The 22493-nt window shown below is 39.0% G+C and overlaps 1 protein-coding gene across 1 annotated transcript in view; it reads right to left on the bottom strand.

Moving 5' to 3' along the window:
• Positions 1 to 5451, bottom strand: part of LOC137170670 (ephrin type-A receptor 5) — a 70293-nt gene extending 64842 nt beyond the window's left edge. The window contains exon 1 of the mRNA XM_067574190.1: positions 5204 to 5451. Within this exon, the coding sequence (XP_067430291.1) occupies positions 5204 to 5303 (100 nt within the window). The 5' untranslated portion in view covers positions 5304 to 5451. The remainder of the gene's footprint in view (positions 1 to 5203) is intronic.
• Between the last annotated feature and the right edge of the window lie 17042 nt (positions 5452 to 22493).

The raw sequence follows: 22493 nt of genomic DNA, 5'->3' as shown, positions 1-22493 counted from the left end.
TAAATCAAATTGTCCACAGTTTTTTGCTGTTGTTTCTTTTCTGAACTTGTGTGTCCCTCTTATAGGCTGACAGAATCAAAATCACTTCCCATGTTTATAATACACAGTGGTGTTAAATGAAGATGTGTGAGAATTTGAAAGGAATTTTAGCACATAGTTTAAACACTGAAAGTCACAGCATGAGTCAAGAGTTGACATGGCCTGGGGTGTGTTGCGGTAAGAACAGCAACTATTATTCATTCACAGTCTTTGTGGAACTGCACATCTGTGCACCTTGTTTACCGAAACCTGCTGCCCAACTGATTCAGGCAATTCAGTGCCTGTAACAGAGCCCTCAGCTCAATCTGATCTATTAAAATCCTCCTCTTCCAGCCTCTCACTTGAAAGCTGTCAAGTGCAATTACTTGACCACTGCACTCTTCAAAACATGTCCCCATCTCCTCTCACAGCACTGGTGACAGAGTAGTCTCGTAAGTTCTGCCCTTTTCAATGTGCCCGACTTTGTTGTCTTCTACAACAAAGGCGCAAATGTTCAAAAGTCAAGTTTATGGAGTATAGATTGCAAGAATGGTGATGACGTGGCATGGAGGAGTCCCACAGTATCAACAAGGAGCTAAGTTCCAAACAAAGAAACAAAGTTTACTATCATGTTGACTGTGGCCAAGCAACAAAGGCTATCATTGGTATGTTTCACTTACTGAATGATGACTAATGCATGTTACATAGAGCGAAAAAAATCCTCAACAGCATTTTCACACACTGCATAAATCACATCAATGAACGTGGTTCATGTCCTTTGCTGTATGTGAAACAATGTGCCATAAACCTGACTCAAGCTTTGTCATGCCAGAGTTCAGTTTTCTTTATCTCATATATGATGACGTTTGGCTCGTTCTGCATCTGACACAGTGTGTTCTCAAACAATAAAAGAGAAAGTCCAACTGACTGATCCATTGTTGCTACCAAAGCTTTTAGTTTCCGTGTAATGGGAGCAGATTAAGAGCTAGACACTTGAGCATACCACTGGTGTATCTGTTACATGCTAGCCGGTCTTAGAGAATACTTTACCACCTGGCCTCAGGTGTTCCATTTGTAAAATCATGGTTTTGGTCCTTTTGTACCTTTGTTGCATATTCCCTCAGTGTGAAGCTTGCATCTGATGGTGAACTATACACTATCCAATGAGGAAAAAAATATGGTGAGTGCTCCAATAAAATTTCAAGGCAAACACTATTCTCAAACCAGGTGCTGGAGAACAACTGCTTCATGAGAAATACCTTTAGATGATTATTGCTTCATTAAACCTTTTTTGGATTTGCACAAGCCCACATCATCCACAGTGAAGCCACTTAGCACAGTCTAACTCTGATCAGCAAGTTCTTCACAAAGATCACTGCTGGTTTCCTCAGCAGGGTTCACGTACTCCTGTTCATGACTGATGTAGTGTAGAAAGTTTTTAACCACTATCCAATTTAAACTGTACAAAAGAGAGAAACTGCTTTGTAGTTAACAGCTATCTATCTAAATTGACCCACTGAGCTGACATATCTTAAAATAGGGATAAAAATATGTAATCATACTCACAAATAGGGGAACAAAACAGCCAAGTCAAGATTTCTGGGTACTGAAGTTACATTTCCAAAGTGTTACCTCTTGCTGCTGTTCAGATCTATCGATTAGATAGGTTTTCTAGTGTAACATCAATACACTTAGTATGTACAAAAAAACTGCTATCAATCACCCAAAAATCTAATCTCATAAACACTATTCATCTCTTAAACCAGCTGTTGGGTACAATATATCCAGTCACATGTGCTGCAATAAACCATAAAACAGCCTATCTATATAGCAACCACGCCCCGATGTAAACAAAAGGATAGACATCCATAAAATACAATAAGTCTTTCTGCAGTGTGAAGGTGAAGTAAGCGGAACAAAATATGAAGCGAGAGCTAGTTCAGTAACTGAGACACACTCGCTCCACAAACCCCTCCCAACGCACTCCTCTAGTCTTACCATCTCCACTGCTCTGCAGAGAATAATAAAAGATGTCCTTAGGAGGCGATTAGACAACTAATTAGGCCATAAAGAAGAGATAAGTGATGCTGAACTAGATCATAAGGGATATGTTACCTCTTTCACTCTCTCTAAGGAACAAAGCACCTAACAAGTTAAAGCTCAGCTGTGACAATGATCTACAGAATTTATTATTAAAAGCCATCACCAGTGAAGTGGTTTAGTCTTGTAGTGACATTACTTGAAGGATGTTGTAAGTATTTCAAATATATTGAGGAGTAAGTGGTTGTTCAGCTCAGGGAACGCTGATAAAATTCTCCTTAAAATGACGACTGAGTAGTTGATCTGAGAGGCAAAAGGCTGCTGGCCTATTTATTTTCATTTCAATTAAAATAAACAAGGGTTGAAGTATATCAGATGTACTTTCCTCAACATATTTCCCTTGTTGTCTGTCTGTGCCTCGTGATGTTTGATTGTGGCATTTACATGTTCGCTCTGGGCTTATTGCCTTCTCTCTCTCTCTCTCTCTCTCTCTCTCTCTCTCACACACACACACACACACATACAAACATGCACTTTTTTCCCCCAAGCAATTTAATATAATTTACCCACACGCAGCAAATCCGCCATCCTCAGCTGATCAACACCATTAACAACAAAAAGCAAAGTGATGGGTTTTAAACTCACTAATGTGTAGCCTCACATCCCCAAGATCACCCTCATTAGTCAGATATTATTATTAATTGTACATGGTAACAATCTCTAAAACAGATGTGAGGCATCTGGCACTGCGTCGAGATGTTCTCAGAAATTGATCAGTTTAAATAAGAATGGATTCTTTTCAAGAGAGGAAATTAATCAACTTGGTACTGTGTGTACAGTTTTTTCTCAATATCATCCATCAGTGGTGGAGCCTCACTGCAGGAAAACTTTCCCCACTGCTAGGAAAATGTTAATATAATAAAGGAGGCAGCAAGATCTTTCTCCGTTCCCTTGTTTTTCCTTCAATTAGAGCACAAACTTGGCCTCTAGCTGCAATTGAAATGTGAACTTAAAGTTTGAAAACAGTTATCTTTTATGGTGAATGATGTAAGTATGCTGTGTATTGTGAGGACACATGACGCTGCAAATCCTCAGCATGTGGCCTGATAGGACCTGCCTGTCATATTAAAACAAATATTAAAATGGGAAAGTGGCCAAAGTCCCCCTTCATTCCTCGAAGATGTCTTAAGTGAGCTGAAAAAATGTTTAATTCTACTTTTTCAATTACAGTACATGAGCCCAATGAGAGAATAGCAGCTATTTTAATTACAGGTTTCACTCCTCTCTCCAGTTACGCATGCAATGGTATGATTATATCTCACAATGTAAATATGTGCCAAATTAATCTAAAATTTGTGTTGAATGGCAGCCACTGGCAAATGCATCTTGAGGAATGAGTTGTTGGTTTTATATTGATGTTTTCTGCTAAGTAGATCATGACTTTTCAAGTTAAATCTGAGAGAGAAAGAGAGAGAGATAGATAGATAGAAAGAGAGAGAGAGAGAGAGAGAGAGAGAGAACACCTCTAAGAAAGTAAAACAGGTTTTTAACAACGCGAAACATGAGACAAAATGAAGAAAGTAAAGTAGCCAAATGTCTGACAAATTTTGAGATGCTCCAGATAAATGTGAATGAGCTTTTCAACACTTCTCCCCATCTTCAATCACAGCAGTCAAAACACAGACATCATCATCCAGACTGCCGTTGATTCACAACATTCTGCCTGAAGCTCGGCTTTAACAAGGCTGTTTTAACTGGAATTTGTGCTGCAGACAAAAGCTCATGAGTCACTGTTTTGGCTAGGTTTTCAGTACAAGTGTTTTGAGTACACGTTCCAGTATTTTGTGGAACTTATAGGCTAGTTTGCACCAGTATAAAAAACAAATACATAAGTTAAATTCCCAAACTCCTTGTGTGGCAGTGTAATCTTTAAAACCGGTGAACTTTTATATGTTGCCGAAGGATGCCCTGCAAACCCCTCCAGGATCCTTCAGCGGTCCCATGGCCACACAATGGGAACTACTTTTGTGAATCTAAACTTCGACCAAATAAATCTGCCATGTGAAGAATAAGCAGGTTGATGAATGTTCTCCCTTTCCCGGACAATGCCATCTAATAGCCCTAAACAATAGCATCCATCTCCAGCTATTAAAACGCGGCTCAGTCTGCAGACAATAGCGTGGGAACAATATTTGAAACACTGTTCCATATTTTTTACTGTTTTTTTTTTCTTTGGGAGATGTTTTCAAGCCACTTTACAAATATCCACATTTGACATTTACTCGGATGAATGCAGGTGTGCATTAGTTCAGCTGAGGTGAAAACTGATTAGTTAACATTTGCATCCTATTGCACGCATAAGGAAATAACTGCGCCACATTATGAACTGTACCAAATCAATCTGTTAATATCTGACAAGATAGCATAATAATTACTTCAAGCGACTGCATGTTAAAAGGGATCCAGAGTTTAAAAAAGCTTTGATCCGTATCGTTAAAGACAGAGTGTCTGACTAAAGTAAATCATCAACTATCTTAGAGGAAATTTAGAGAAATATCGCTCTAATGTCACAATTTTTTTAACAAGAGGTGAAAAAACTAAAACTGACTCTTCTACAAAGCCAACTGAAGGAAATTAGAATTCCTATCGTTATTTCCCCCTCAATTTAAAATATTATATATAAATATATTACAGTGCGTTAAGGTCAATGTCAACTCAACAGTAATGGTGAGCACTTCAAACGCTCCACAGGAAAATATTTAAGATTAATTCAGTGGTTTTCGCAGCGCACTGTGCGTCTGTCGGCGCTGCCAAGTCCTCAAACGGCTGATTATCTGGAGAGAGACGTGTTCTGTTCAAAGGTCCTTTTTACCGTTTCCGAACATATAGTAATTAGGTGTAGCTACTGACTTAAGGGACACGGAGGCCATAAATATTTTCTGCTCAAATGCATTTCATAGACGACCTCATTTTCTGTCAAACAGCGTCGGAAACGTAGCCAGTCCGCAGGGGACCGATGGTCTGGTGAACAAGAGGCACATCACGGACCTTTAACCGGTCAGACTTGTCAGTAACAAGTAAAGCCCATTTGTGCACCAGCGGTGTCATTAATCTAAAAGTAGCCTATAATATGTGAATGTTTTACCTTCGTTTGCGGGGATGCACCACGCTCCAAGCAATGCCAGACTCCAAACCCACGTCCATGCCACCAGCCGAATACCACAACTCCACCAGCGTGATTGCATGGCGCATCCAAAAAACACAACCGGTTAAAGGGGGGATTTTTCCTAAACAACAGCAGTTTCGGTCAGCATAAAGCGGGATACCGTATTGAAACCATCTGTATCGTTACACGTCCGCTCGGAGAGATGAGAGCTCATGTTATGCGGCGGGTAGAGGAAGGTACTGAGGAGCTGTGTGCGCTCTGGGTTTGGGGAGGCGGGCAGCGCGCCGGGGGGCGGAGTGAAGCGCAAAGTCTCTCCAATCACAGACCCTCCACAGGTGAACCCCACTGCCGGACTCCTTTCTCCAAAATGATAATAAAGTACTCCTCACTCGTTACCACTCTCAAATGTAATGTCATTTTATGGTGCTTATAAACTTCTCCCTCTCACGATACGTTTCTGCATGAGTGAGACAGCATAAGTGGGTGTGTGATGAACAGTGCGGGGCGTGTTACTTATAAAGCTTTACCACATGCTCAGCCATTTAAAAAGCACTGTAATTGCTTTTTGTGCTGCTCTCTGTTGCCCCAAAATGAATTTGAGGATGAGGATCTATCAATCTAAAAAGAATTCAGCTTTTTACTACAATTAGATAATGTCATAATGGTGACATTTTGCAATTAATAACTAAAATACCATTGAGATTATGTTAAAAGAGATAAACTGAGCAGGTGAAGCTGCTGCGTGTCTGTTATTGGGTTTACTTTGGAGCCCATCAGGAATTGAAATATTAGCACCAAAAAAAAATATTTCTCAATATTCTGCTATGTGTTATATTGTTATTTCAGAGGTGGTGTTAAAACGTTATGTATGAGGATGGTAGCCAGGCCTCAAAGGCATATAAAACGTGAAAATCAGCATGTGTTGTCCTGAGACAATATGTGCTCATACAGACCAGGGACAAATGCAAGTGTAACACACTCACAATCAGAAACAAGCTAGAGTGATGTCACTTTCTCTGCACAAGCCCAGTAGGATTCCCTCTCTGCCTGTGGAAAAGGAGCGGGATCATTTCACCCGGCAGAAGTGTTCAACAAAAAACTGATTTTAAGGTGTGAAAGTTACTTTTTGGATGTACAGTAGTTTTCTTCTGCTGTTTAAAATTTAGATTACTGCATAATTATACGTACACCAATTTTATCTTTAGGTTATTGGTTAAAAATGAACATGAACAACCTATGCTAATTTTTATCATTTTGTCATGGCTGCAAGATTGGGGGATCCACGTGGCCCAATGTGAGCACTTTGTTTGTCTGTGTTGACATACTTTTCTGTTTAAAAAAATTAAACATATTTCATTAAATTTAAATGTAAAATTACATTTAAAAAGGGTGTATTAAATAAATGTTTGTTCTAGTATAGCAGCTCATCAATAAACACTTTTTTTGTATAAAATAATGTATTTTATATGTGTTCAAACAATATTAGATATTGACAGAACGTGTGAATATCACATATGCCTGCAAAAGCAAAGTTCCTTTCACTGTCAGTTTGTCTGTATAGTGGATTTAAAGTGGTTTGATCGTGTAAGATCCAGCAGAACCAAAGAGGATGATTAGTTCACTTGTAAGAAGCACATTTTATCAAGCTAGAACAGAGAACTTAGCAGAATTTTTTCTATACAGTGTGCCAGGATTCAGGCCCAGGAAGGCGGATAGGGGAGTCCAGCCACAATCACTGTTTGACAGTGCAGCCAATGAGGTTGCACAGAGAAAGTCAGTGAGGGCAGCAGCAAAGTCACATGGCGTCTGTCATATGACTTTATATCACTTTATCATGAAGAAGGAGAGGTTGACAGTAAGTGAGGGCATACCCACTGTAAGCACAGGATACTAGCCAGCCAGTAAAGTGTTCACCGCAGAGCAGGAGACCATATTGTCAGAGTACCACCTCAGGGCTGCTGACTCATATTATGGTTTAAGTCCCAAAGAAGTAAGATAATAGATTGATGAATCCATTATGCTTGATGATTAATTGTGTAGAATAAACACAAATTTATTTTAGTTTATGTTGACCTACTGTGGTCTATATATGTTTCTTTTTTTTAATTTACACAAATGCTTTCATACAGGTTTGAAAATTTGCCTATGACCTGGCAAAGGCTCATATAACTGCAAGCACCCCGAGTCATGATAAGAGTACGGAGTGGCGGGGGCTGACTGGTTAGATGGTTTCCTGAAAAGGCACTCAAGCCTTTCCCTGAGATAGCCACAAGCCACAAGCTTAGCTGAGGCAACAAGCTTTAATAAAACAAACATGTCCATGTTTTTCACCAATCTGGCAGAGGTTATACAAAAACACCATTTCACTGCCAAGGATATCTGGAATATGGATGAGGTCAGGGTCACCACTGTCCAGGATCTGGAGAAGGTTCTTGCCAGAAGGGGCCAAAAGCAAGTGGGGGCAGTAATGTCTGGATAGCATGGAACACTTTTCACTGCAACATGTGCGGTGAATGCAAAAACTTCCACCCTCATTTCATCAGGCATGCCCCCCCTGGCTGTATAGGAACAGCAAAAAAATCAGAATGGATGCAGGATGAAGATTTTCTAGAGTTCTTGTGCCACTTCCAAACCTATGCAAGAGCATCTCCAACAAAGGTCTTGCTGATCCTCAAAAATCATCACTCCCTCATGTCCTTGCAAAGAAGTGACTTTTGTTGGGGAGCTGGAATTATTCTCCTCTCCTACCCCCCGCACTGTTCCCACAAGTTGCAGCCACTGGACTGTATTGTGTTTGAGCCTCATCCTCAGCTGGATGAGACATCATCCTGGAACGACCATGTCCATTTACGACATACCAGCAATTGTAAGGGATTATTTCCCGATGGCTGCCCCACCATCAAATATCCAGGCTGGCTTCAGGTGCACAGGCATTTGGCCCTTCAACAGGGAAATTTTCAGCAATGCTAATTTTGTACCAACCTGCCTCACTGACCTTCCACACAATCCTGAGACATCAGTCACTGGTCCAGCTTCCACTGTGTCCATTGTATCCACTGTGCCTGCAGCTGGGAAATCCTCTTTTGCCTTCACTGCATCCATCTCTGGGACACACTTCACTGCGCCTGCTGCTGGGTCTTCCTTCTTTGCCTCCACTGCACCTACTTCTAGGCCACAATACATCACCTTAAACATATCTACAGCTGAGCCTTTCTCCACCACTTCCGCTGTGCCTGTCACTGGGCCACCTTCCATTGTTTCCACCATGCCTGCTGCTGAAAAATCTTCCTTGACCCTTGATGACTTTTTGTCAAAAGCAGGGCCCGGAAAGACAACTAAGACTAGGAGAAGAAGAACCACTGCAATTCTTACAGACACACTAGTCAGGAATTCCCTCAAGGACAAGCAGGAGAAGGCATCCTTGTCCAAAGTAAAGCGAAAGGTCTTTGCAGAAAAGGAGAAAACAGTAAAGAAGAAAGGAAAGAAGTACACAAAAGAAAATGAGGATGAGAATGTGGAGGAAGAACTGTATTCACCAGAGGAGCAGAACAAATCATCTTCCTCTAAAGTAAAGCAGGTCTCTGCAGAAAAGGAAAAAAATGTAAAGAAGAAAAGAAAGAAGTGCGCAAAAGAAAATGAGGACGAAAGTGAGGAAGAGGAAGAATTCTGCATTGTCTGCCTAGAGAGCTATTCAAAACAAAAGGAGTTCTGGCTGTTTTGTATGTCTTACCGGTCCTGGGCACACATGGCCTGCACTGATGGCAGTGACATCTACATGTGCCACAATCAGACTAATATTGTTTAACAGTTTATAAAATTTAAATTTAAGATTGTCTAATGAATTTAAGTATGGCCAACCATGATGTCATTGTTTCTGCGAATTATTAGTGTTAAACATTTCAGAGGTCATCTTTCACAGTTTTAAACATTTTTGAAGATTAATATCATTATCTCAATTAATATTATATCATTCAAACTAGTCATTTTTTACTCTGTCTTTCTACTCTCTTTGCTGCTAGATATTTTACATGTTTTCTTAAGAAAATGTTATATCATTATCATACATTTTTTATGAAATAATTACAGAATGTGTCGCTTTTAAATCTTTTTAAAACTTTAATGAGTATCATCTCCACATGACCTCATTGTGTTATTCTGCTAATATGTCTATCTTGTACCATTTCATTAAAGTTTGATTAAAGACTGTTCTTGACTCATCAGCTGATCAATGTATTAGAGTAAAATATACTTCTAACTCAATTCAAATAATTAAAATCGAGTTACTACTAGAATAGTTGCCTAGTCCTCTACAAAAATAGAAATAGACTTTTGCTTTGACTGCATACAGTGCCTGATATCTAAAGGAATTTGAACCATATACAAAAAAAGTAACATTATTAAATACTACAGCAGTAATGTAATTACTTTGAGGTGTGCTTTTATTTGAGATACAGTGGATTAATATGAATTATTTTTTCAGTTTTACAATTGACCCCAACCACTGTTACAATTACACTCTGATTTCTTGCATTAAATTTAGTATGATAGTTTTGTCTTTATCAGTGAAAATATATAAATTGTATTATTAATTAGTGCACATATGTTTCTTATATCAAAAGATGACTAGTGTATTTCAAGTAGTCTGTGAGTTATGAAGGAAAATGTAAAAAAAATATTACAATTGCCCCTGGTCTCCCCTACTTAAAACTATGTGTGTAAACTATCTGGCAGTGGTGCACTGTGTTGTGGCCATGAAGCCACATAGCATCAAGAATAAAGGAAAGAAGTATGAAAAGAAAGTGGCTTGAAGTCACATGACACTTTCAGAAAGTTCAACATTTTCTTTTTGGCTGGATCGGCCATGTACCAGCCCTATAGCCCTGAATGTCTGTGACTGACTGACTGACTTACTGACTGAGTGATGAAGTCACCCCATTGGTTGCCAGCCTAGTGTTGGAGTTTCCCCATTGGCCGTTGCTCTTTCAAAATTAATCGGCGCAAACAGTTTCAATTACATACTCAGTTAGACCACAGCTGACTCTCAGAGAGTGAGCCAGTCCTGAAATAAGTTTTAAAAACACACATTTACCAACCAAAGCAACTCACATAGCTCCGACACTGACAGGAGCACCAGCCTACAGATGCAAAGAGACGCAACAGATCCATTTTACCAGCCTGCACGGCAGCTAGCAGCTAGTTAGCATGGCTAGCATCATTAGCATAGCCGTACCATGCTTTATGTAGCCATAGACTTTATGAAAATAAGGTGTAGCCACAGTGTTTCCAGTTTAACAGCACCGTTCTGGGCATTCGACAGGTGTGTCTCAGAAAGACGTCACGGCATGGATATAAAGTCACACAGCTAATGGACTGTTAGCCTAACATGCTAATCCTACGTAAACACATGGATGAGACCACAGATAGAAACAGATGAAAGAGCAGGGGAGTTAACAGATATTAAGAATAGTTATAGTTAAATTAAAATAAGTTCTCTTTCAAATCAAACATCCCCAGATATGAGTAGAAAATATAGTTCTTGCAACTGTATTTATGTAGCTTAATCATGTCATGTGATATGCTACAACAAATATTTCTGGGACCACTACAGAAAATTGCAGATGAACATGTAATATCTAGGAATTCACATTAAAGACACTACCACTAACTATGACTGTAACACATTGGCCATTATTATGCACATTGACCATACACAGTCCAGCCATACTAGGCTTTGACCTAATCGTGTTTGTATTGATGCTTGGCAGCATTTTCTGTCTCTCTGTCTTTTTCACTTTTCTGTGGGCTTTAAGAACACCTTCAGGCCACATGACAGCTAATCAAGGTGTAAACTTAGAGTATGAATCTTTAGCTCCGTTACTGTACTTTTAATCTGACATCTGACATTTTTCCTTTATTTGATAATAATAGAAATACAGACCAGAAACACAGGGAAAGACAGAGGGGCATGCAGGTCCCTGGCCAGAATCAGACCAGGGACAACAAGGTTGTATGGTATGTGGTTTAACCACTATAGGCTACAAGCACACTCCTACAATCCTTTTATTCAGGACTAGTGACTGAGCTTTTGCTGTCCTGGCTCCCAAGTTATGGAACGGTCTCCCTCTGGGGATCAGATCAGCCCACTCTGTTGAGTGTTTTAGATCTAATGTAATATCAAAGGCATTTTATTGATACATCTTTGCCCCAATTTGTTTGATATACACTTACAATCTCTTATTTGTAACAGTGACCCACTTTGTAAGCTTGATTTGTCCTACATAAGTTTTACTTACATACACACACATATTTGTCTACTGGGAGCACGTCTGCAGGTTATCGCTGGGTTATTTCACTGATTAGTCCCTCTGGTGTGGTTGAAATATTCTCAGTAGAGCATAGTTTGAGATTACTAATTTAAACAAAGCAGTATCACTTTTAAAAATATGACTGTTTTCTTCAAATAAGTTTAATTCCACAATTTGACATGTAAACCTGCATTTCCTGAATTTAGTTTTTATAACTCTTCCATTGGTAAGATGGTGTTACTGTTGCATGAGATATTGCCAGTGAGGGCTGAGGTCAAAGATGCCCTTTGTTGATGTGCACGGAACCAAATCATTAGCAAGTTTCTTCACTTCTTCATTCAGTGCAACAACTCAATCTGGATCTCTTTACATGTGTCCATAGTGGCCACTTTACTCAGTCTTTCAGAATAGTGTAGGTGCAACATAGGGCATCTTTTAAGTGTCAAAATTGTACACCATTTTGACACTTTAAAAAAACTGTACACACTTACCCTCAGCACAGACACACACATATACCCTCCACCAACTCTTCACACTTTAGCTCTCAATAACAATTTATTCTTGTCCTGCTTTCTGGTTAAATGTGTGATGAAGTAATATATTCTTGCCATACATTCTTTCTTTTCCTCCTATACAGTTAAAGCTGTAAAACAGTATTGTATCATCATGATCTCTCAAAATGTGTTAAACTGATTTATATTTATGGTATCATAAAACTGTGAAATGCAGTGGCATCTTGGCTTTGATCTGCATGTCTCTTCCAATCCTCCTTTTTTTTCCTCATTTCTAATATTCACACATAGACTCTTTAACTTTCTCACTGTCAGGAAAATGCATACTGCACTGTCTCTTTCTCTCAATCTGGTTGTTGTCTCTGTCTTTGCTCTAGTCTCTCCCTCCTTATCAAGCTTTTACCGTCTGGTTTACTATTTTTTCTGCATCTTTTTCACACTCTATGGTGCATTTATATTCTTTGATCACTGATGGTTTCTGAATGATATTCCTGTGCAACCTCCCACGCTCCTTGTGTAAGCTCACAGACACATGCATAAATGCATACATATACACTGATTCATTCTTCACTCACACAGGCCAGGAATGCATCAGACCTTCAGTGACCCCGCCGTGACCTTCTTTGTCAACCCAAAATAGATGTACAAATCCTCACATCTTACTTTTGTAACAAACTTTTTCACAAAGGTCTCAAATGTCTGTGTTACAGTAAATGAGAAACATTGTTTACCAAGCATAAGCATAACTGTAGGTGTAATGCCAGGGTGGTGGCGGTGCATTGAAAATGTATAGGGGTCTGATCAGCACTGACAGCGGGTGTGGAGGTGGTTCTAGGATGCCAGAAACTGTTGTTGTCTTCTGGAGGTGTCGTAGACTTAATTCTCTAAAATGTCTGCAGAAAGTGCGAGAAATATCCACCCTCAAACCTCAAACTGCACTCACAGTCTGCTACTGGTGATGTATCGTTCCATTTTGTTGTTTGGTGGTGTATTGATTTTGTTCCTTTGGGTTTTTGGTAAATGAGTGGATGACGTGAGGTCAATTTGAGATATTATCAGATCGACATAGTAGTATGATGTCAATATTTTTATTAGTAGATTTTCTTACATAGAAAGTGGGTTGGAAATCTAGGAACTCGTGAGGAAATAGATGGAGCATGGAGGATGGGGGAAGAGGATACATCAGAATCTCTAAATGCATTAAACATCACAAAATAACCTTTAGCAGAATAAAGCTAGTCAATGATCATTTTACTCCTTCAGCAACCTCATTCTTCATGTTTGTATGCTATTATTTTGCATGCAAACATATTTTTGAGTACATTTTTCTTCGTTTTGACTCCATATATTAGATATATTGTTAAATATATGATAAATTGTACATACAAAATATTTTTAATTTGTTACTATAGTTATAGTCCATGTGGAATAGCTAAAGTATGGCAACAGAAGCTCATTGGTAAAGGTTAGGGAAGGTTTGTGCTCATAATAATGAAATAAAGTAAAATCGTGAGGCTCATTTTGAAGCTAAATTCTTACTTTTATTTTACTATACTGTATTACTTTTATTTAAAAAAAAGCTATTACACAGCTTCTCTCCTGAGATGTCTAAAGAAAGCTTCTTCAGTCAAGGCTTGTGACATTTCATCATGTACACTGTCAAAAACACAACACATTGAAACATCAGTAACGTGATGTCCAATATCAAAATGATCATGTCCTTCAAGAGAAATGTGAACATTTTTTCCTCCTTTCTTTGGTGGCTGAGCAGCTCTTTTCACTGCAGGTTGCAGCACCATATTACTGTAAAGCATTTTCCAAAACCAATGCTTTGGTGCAATCAGATGTGATGGTACCTTGGGGGCTGAACAGTCAGCTGTGATTTGGTGTCTGCCCACTCATGACAGTAGGGGGGGGAATGGGAAAACAAGGTCATGCAGGGTCAGTCGAGCACACGCACATGTGCCTCTCTCTCACTCAGTCAGACCTGCACACACACACACATATTTGTACCGGAGAGTACCTTGTTGGCACAGTTGAGACACCGTTGTCCGTTGCAGAAGTAGGAAGTCAAAAATGACTCAGTCCTCCAACTGAGAAGATCTCACTTCACACACACATGAGCACACACACACACAAAAGATCAGCTGCTTTCTCTACATGACATTTCCAATTTCTACATGAACCAGCATGGATATACAGTTATTTTCACAGTAATTCAAATAAATATTAGGAATAATTATATTTCCCTCTTTCAGTTGATGGTCTATTCTTACAGTAATCCCTCTTGATCTACTCAAGCATTTCTATAACAACTCAAATTACAAAATGCACTGCATGTTCTTTGTTGCAAAAAAGCTGTCTCTGGCATCATCTGACATATATATTTTTTTATCTTTACATGATAGAAAATAACATTCAAAACAAAATATACAGTAACAAATTTCTTTACAATAAAATAAGCACAAAAGCAAATGATATTACATACACATTTATTTTCTCAAATATTATGTTACATGAGTGGTTATGGCTGAAGGAGTGTATGATAAACTCTTCTTTGTACTGGTCTGCCAGACTGACCCTGGGGAGAAATGGGCCTTGAGGTATAGATGAGGCCCACCACCCCTCCTCCCACACCCACCCAACCACCCACACACACACACACACACACACACACACACATACTGCACCCCCATTCCCAAAATAATCAGCTTTGGGGCTTGACCAGCTGGCCTCTACTGCAAGAAACTCTGGGATTTTCCAGAATGCCATGACAGTATGTGGTGAGACACTACAACACATTAGAAGCTTCAGCGCAATGTTTACTTTATTACAGTATACTCTTTCCTCTGGGGCTCTAGAACCAACATGGTAGACTAAAACTATAAAAATGGAGTTCAATCAGCTAAACACGTCTTATTCCTCTCCAGTATTTCTTAATATGGTGAATATGACAGCTTTTTCTCATGAAAACGTGTTGAGAGAAAGTTCATATCATTAACATTCTGATTTAAATTAAAGTAGAATCTAACACATCCTTTCATCCCTTTGAATGTGAGCTGATTATGTTTGGGTGGCACGGAGGAAAAACATTCACAAACCTGACCAGATGTATTCAAAAGAAGGTGGTAGACCCATTTCATGGCAGACATTATGGCCTTTCATATAGCAGAAAAAAACACAGGTATAATTACCTACATGAATGATGGCTGCATTCCCAAATCCAGGGCTCCACTACTGTGCATGCTGGATCACTGGCATGGCTTACTGGAACACTCAAATGAAAAAGAGATGATATTAAAGTTGTTACTTACACCTTTGCTTTTCTCTGACAAGCTAAAATGTCTGCAGTGATGGTGGTATAATCACAGATGGAAAGTCAGAATGGGCTCATTGATGCACCGTCAAAATCTTACTGTGTGGCGGTACTGATTGGTCGGGTTGACTGTTCACTGAGAAGTAAAGAGGAGAACTGGGAGATAGTGTGAACCTCATTAGCTGTTCAGCTCTCATGATGAAACTCCACCCTGTCAGGTCAGAATCAGCAGGTGACTCCATCATGACTCTGCGGCAAGAATGTGCTGCTTTGAAGGACGTCTGCAAGACTCCTGAGGCACCATGCTGTCTTAAAGACTATTACGTGACCCAGGACCACCACATGTGGACTCCCATGCAGGTAGAAAACAAGGATTACACAAGCTTCCATCATCTCGCTGCCATTAAAGTAACCTGCGTTCACTTTGATAGTTTCCTAACTACTTGACAAGTTATCAATCCTCAAACAAAGTTCTGCATTTCAGATTCTCTGGCCTCTATTTGACCCCGAAACATGGAGCTCTTGTTTTGGGCTTATAAAGAAAGAGAGCGTGTGCACACACACACACACAGACTCACATGCACGTACACACACATACACAACCCCCTGGGCATCGTTAAGCCCTGCTTAGCAGCTCAGTGAGGCTGGCAGGCAGTGCTGCTGATATTCTCTCTCTATTTTGGCTGCTCTCCTCTGCATGCTGCTCCAAATCCTACTGCTCTCTTTTCACACATTTTATCTCCCAACTCAGGACCTACAGAATACATACTTCATATAAAAAAGATTGTGTAGGGGTGCAGGGATAACTTATTCTAAGTGCAGTCCGTGGAGAAAAAAAGTGCCTGAGGATGCAAGATGAGCCATTGCATAAATAATCAAAGACAAAGTGATTTCATTTATATTCTCAGTATATGCAACAAAATTTTGACTTCTTAACATAATTCCATAACATAAAACAGAATATATCACACGTCTTAATTGCACATTATTGAATGTGGGTATTCTGTAATGTTACAAAAAATCATCCATGTTTAAAAAGTGCCACCAAAGTAGACAAGAATATCAGCTATCTTGACTGAAAAGGCATAAAGACAATGATAGATCAAAGAAGTACAGTACTTATTACAAACATAATAAAGTATAAAAAATGTGATGTTATTATACAGTAGATAGTGTGCTAAAAGCATAGTACATTAAGCAAATGGTTGTGAGTACAGGTTCTCCAGAGCAATCAGTAATGGTGGTGCACCATCCATTAACTTCCGTAGTTGATGTGTAGGCTGAAAATGATGCTGAATGTTGTTCATTCAATTTGAAAAGGTATGACAAAAAATACAAAACAAAACTTTGATCTCATGAGCTAGATTTAAATTGGAACAAAAAAAAACAAAAAAAACAAAATGTGATTTTATACTAGCTGGTGGACAAGTGGGATCAAACTGATCCTATTAGAGATGCCTCTGACCCGACATCGCTTGATATTCACTATAAAAAAATCCTTCAGGGTAAATTTTTGACTTACCAACCATGCTTTTGTGACATTTTGGGATGCATAAACAATGGCCTCAGGTCCGTGCAATTCCATTCACAGGAGACTGTGCTTGTGGTTTGTGTGCAGTCAACTTGGAGGAGAGATGCGGGTGCTACAGAATTCTGATTATCCCGAAAGTCAAGGCTGCCATTTTGGAGTTATATAACACATTACCCCCTACTCCCCCCCCCCCCCACCTCCCACCCCACACCCCCCAACACCACCACCAACACTTTGGCAGCTTTTTCTATCGATTGCCTCCGTTTCCCAAAGGCATGCACTGCTCCCCCATCCTTTTTATCTATTTTATCCTTTTTGTCTCTCCAGTATACCCCCTCATCTCCTCCTTGTCTCAGCCAGCCTTCCCCCACATCCATTCCTGCACTTTTCTGTCGCTTCGCTTTTCTCTCCCTCAGCTTTTTCTCAAACAGGACATACAGTACATTCTTGCCCTCTTTCTCCTCTCTATTTAGCTTGTGTACTAGCCTTTCATCTGTTTTTCTCCACCCTCCTCCTATTCATTACCACACTCTTACATTTACTTGGAGCACAGTTGAGGTTATGTACAAATTAATCTACATTGGGTTTCATCACTGGGTTTTTATTTACTTTAAAATTTGTGATCATATTGAGAATTCATTGTTTAGCTTTATCTAGCAGTGCTCCCAAACCTCTGTGTCTGGTTAGTGGTTAGTGAAATAATTGATGGGATTGTTGGCAAACTATGATATTAAGACAAAAACTATTTTAAAAAAAAATGAATTTCATATAAGCTAGATCTCTAAAGAAACAAGAACTAACAAGTAAAAATCTAATCACTTCCAGGACATTCCTCACCGTTTGAGCCTCACAGTGAGGACATTAGGCCCTCATAAGTACAGAAGTGCTCCCATTCACACATACACACACACATCCTCCCATCTCTAAAACCATGCATTTCCTCTTCCCATTAACCTACAACTTCCACATCATGTTGGCTACACACACACACACACACACACACACACACACACACACACACACACACAAGTTTGCGCAGCTATCCTTGTTAGGACATGACATTGACTTCTATTCATTGTGGACAGCCTAACCCTAACCTTAACCTAACCTCAATTCACACCTTACCCCTAACTTAACTAAGACCTCAGAAATGACGTTTTGCCTCATTGGAACTGGGCTTTGTTCCCCATGAGGACTACTGGTCCCAACAATGTTGGTGCTTATACTGGAGAAGGTCCTAAAGAACATACACACACACACACATACACCCTGGGGGTCCAGGCCAATCCAATCAATTGTTTGTCCAGTTCAATGTTGTTAGCAAAATGCTGGCATCTCTCTTTCTTTTTCCTGTTTCTGTCCATCTGTTTTCTATCTCCCTTTCTGGACAAAAACAATGACAAATAAGTTATTTGACCACCAAAATACAATCTACACAATTTATAGGAAAATATTACAGACAAATCCATGCTTCCCAAGCTTCAGGTTTCCACATATAGTGACAAACAAAAAACCTTGCAGACTAGCAGATTTGTCTAATACAAACATGTCAACATAAAAAGTATGCAAAATGTACGTGCAACATTAATAGGTATTTGCAGTTTTCAGCACTCTGTGTTGTTTGAACTATAGGAAGCCAGAGGGGCAAAGAAGAGAGACACGCTGCATGATATGAACATCACAATATCAATAGCATTGATCTGACAACTGAGCTAAGTGACATGATGATAAACCAACGAGATAAAGTCAGCAAACCTCTCGATCACTAACAGAGCCCTCACTTGCAGGCAGAGTGAGCATGTTTGATGATTGATGATGTAAGTACTAAAGAAGCTAACAAATTAAATTATTTTGACTTGAGTAGCCAACAGACCCATCAAGAATGGTTTCAGGAGAACACGTGGATACACTGCTGTTTTTTATTAAATTGTGTGCTTATATTGGCAATATGACACAGTTTTGTGCCCCTAGCTGCCAACAAAAGGAGCTTAATTTTATTGTAAATTGTAAATTTACAGTAAATAAAACAGTATATGTGAATGACAGTGTTCAAAGAGCTGCAATTATACCAAAATAAGCTTCAGGGGGGGTGAATGAAGAGGTGGATGCAAAGCTAAGCCATGAAGAGACAAATAACCAGTTTGCAGTATGTCAAAACACTTACTGTATTAGCTGCATGACATTTTTTTTAGACAAGATATTGATTTGAAATTATTTTCTTTACAGGCTAATTGGCTTTGGAGCTTCTTTTAGCAATGAAATCCAGCAAGAGTATCCACACTAAGAAGAAACCCATAGGCTGAGGGACTCTAACCATACCATTCATGGGGTACCATAGAAAGGCAGCATTCAAGGCTTAAATTGCAACAATACAGAAATAATTTTAGCAACAGCAAATAACAATAGCAACATAAAAAAATCAGTTAAATTGCTAATGACAGTGTTATGTTTTGGTAAGCAAAAGTAATATGTATATATTTTTCCTGCGTTCAATAACAGATAACTGCCTGGAGTAATTTTCCTATTTAACCACAAAGCGGGTTCATTGACCAATTAGTCAACACAAGTCAATATTCTGATGACTTGTAATAAGTAAAATCAGTGTATTCCTTCCGGCCACTGTCAGTCACATGTGGTATTTGTTCACAAAGCTCAGACACCCGTAAGATTCGCATAAATACAGTATCCTCTCTCTCTCTCTCTCTCTCTCTCTCTCTCTCTCTCTCTCTATATATATATATATATATATATATAAATATGTATAATTCTCTGTTCCACTCCTGCCAAGATATACAGACCCCCTGCCCACACATACACATGCTGTTTAGTTTGAATGTTACATGTGAAAACAAATGAGTCCCTATAGAGCAATAATAGATTGGATGGTGTGTGTGTGTGTGTGTGTGTGTGTGTGTGTGTGTATGTGTGTGTGTGTGTGTGTGTGTGCGCGTGCGTGTGTGTGTAAGTGTGTATAGATAGGTATAAAAGGAGAAGATGAGCAGAAGTTCCCTGGGGGATAAACATATATCATATTTGCCTTTCAGTTAGACCCAAGGGAGGCAGTCATATTCTAGTGTACACCAGTGCATAAATGTGTGTTTTTGTATGTGTGAGTGCAAAAATATAATCTTAGCTTGGGGTCAGGGGAGTTGATGGTGTCTCAGTAATGACAGCTGTCACTACTGAGCAAGATGTCACATTTTATTCAAACCACCCTCATATACTTACACACTTATTAGATTGTGCAATTCAATGACTCATTTTACATTCATTACCTCACCCTAATTACTCCAAAAGTAGGCTCCACCTTCTATCCTAAGCCAGAGGCATCTTCACAACTTCCCCATAATCATTTCACAGACACCCCACATCACTGGAGACATGTATGACACTATTATAATATTATGCTAACACTTGTGTTATTAAAAATCTTGCCTAAACAACAAGTTGCCTAATTTGCATAATACACAGGTAACAGAAAAAAGACAGTTGCCAGTTGTTTTGGTTGTATCAGAACTGTGTTATATTTTTTTTTTACACAAAGCAATCTCACACCTCCTTTTTTGAATTAGCACAAACTCTGAAATGACTGTGGAATTGAATAATGTGGAGATGATGTTCCATCACCACAATAGAATTAATAACATGATAACATGAATCTCACATGCTATTAAACTAAGGATTTAGCCATTGTTGAAAAAAACAACAGCAATCAAACTCTAACCAAAACAATGAGTTAGATATTGAAAAAAAATATGATGCAATCTAATATAAGCTTTGAAACACTGTGCATGTATAGACACTTTTTGTGAAACCATCTGCTGTAATGAAAATAAGTAGTAGTACTATATGCTGTCTAAAATTTTTAACTGATATTGAGCCATCATGAAAAATACAACTTTTTGGAGCAGAACTTTGATCTTTGCATTGTCAAAAGTGAAATACTGCCTGCTTTTAATTGTGTCTGCATCATGTAATTCTTTTCAGGGTGGGTGCATGTAAGTTTAAAAAAAATATTCAGATATTATCATTTGCATATCAAGACATTGTGCTTGTATTGTAAGACTAGACTTTATTAAATCTACAGTGAAGAATGACAAAAGACTGGGAGGTGAAAAAGGGTGATGACAACACTTCGAATCTGCACAGGTTTGTGAGGTGTGAGCCAGGAAGAGGAATAATGGGTGGAAAATTGGGCTTGTTGGGCGGAAGGTCAGATCTTCAATTATCTGGGACAGATTGTTTGGAAAGGAACAGTGAAAGAGATAGATCATAGCTCTCTTAAATCTGAAACTAAAAAAATGTGTTTTATAACTAGCTGTATTTAATTTTTTCTAGTAATACACTGTAAAACATAATAACCACACATATATCGTATCTTTTTATTTATAAGAGCATGAATACATGCAATTTGTGCAATATGTAAAATAGCATAGTATACTTCGCACCAAGTCTTCCTGAAAAATAGAATAATGAACCCATGAAATCTCCCACAAAAGGCAAATTTGCTAAGCTAGGTGGACGTGCATTTCATGTCATGCAGAGAGCCTCCTGAGTATAACACACCACAATTTGCCACAGTCTGGGATTATACTGTGGTTTTATATCCAGGATTGTCTGTCTTTTCACAAGAGACCCATATTTTTCCATACCTTGCAAAATTGATTTATCATGCTATTGTATAGCAAAAAGATTCAAGTAATTAAGGTCACTATAGCCAGGTCAGGGGCTATCCTTTTCAGCAGATTCACTTCTTACATATTACGTTTTCTTATTCTTTCATATAGAATATAATTGAGCTTCCTTGCCTTGCAGTTCCACTATTTCAATCTATGCTTGACAGTGCCAGAATTAAGAACGACAAGGACATCCAGCTCAGCACTTAACCGCTCAGGTTAAATTGCATTTGGTTTGGTTAAGAGATGTGAAAAAGATTAATCTATTCTTGAACTAAAATACAGATGCATGCAAGCCAGTAGAGCACTGTCAGATTTTTTGAGAAGTATGTAAAAAAGCGTTTTCTGTAACTTGGTAGCTGTGGAGGAAGCAGTGGTGCAATGCCAGTTTAAAGGAGAACATATACACTGTGCTGGTGTCGCTGCTTGATGCCCGCAGACACAGATGGTTTTGTGACTGTGTGCTGCCTGCCAGGAGAGAGCTGGCACAGCTGGTAGACACTGCAGAGACTCCCTAATAACAGCTTGTGTATGGGCTCACTGGATGCTCACTGCGCATCACTGAAAAATTAAGCCTGTTGTGCTCAATAGGTCATTCATTACTTTAACATTTACATTTTTTGGCATTTAGCTGACGCTCTTAAATCCAAAACAGTCTAAAAAAAAAGAAATGAAAGTGAGAGTTGGCATAGAAATCACAGGACGCTAAATTTAACCTTGTGGTTGTACAGCACTCTCCTGAGTGCAAAACAATGGAACTCAATTGCATTGAGTAGCTTGGTTATGGGCCATGCCAAGGATGCCTGAAGGTCAACATGGTAACAATTTTCATGTTTCAGATGTTGTCTATTTGCCATATGCCATGACACATTACATTACCCATATTATATGATAAATGCACCTACTTGGGATGCAAAACAAATTTTTAC

Source organism: Thunnus thynnus, chromosome 19 (assembly GCF_963924715.1).
Source record: "Thunnus thynnus chromosome 19, fThuThy2.1, whole genome shotgun sequence".
Classification (NCBI taxonomy): domain Eukaryota; kingdom Metazoa; phylum Chordata; class Actinopteri; order Scombriformes; family Scombridae; genus Thunnus; species Thunnus thynnus.
Note: the sequence above shows the minus strand (reverse complement) of the source record. Positions and strands in the feature narration are given on the sequence as shown.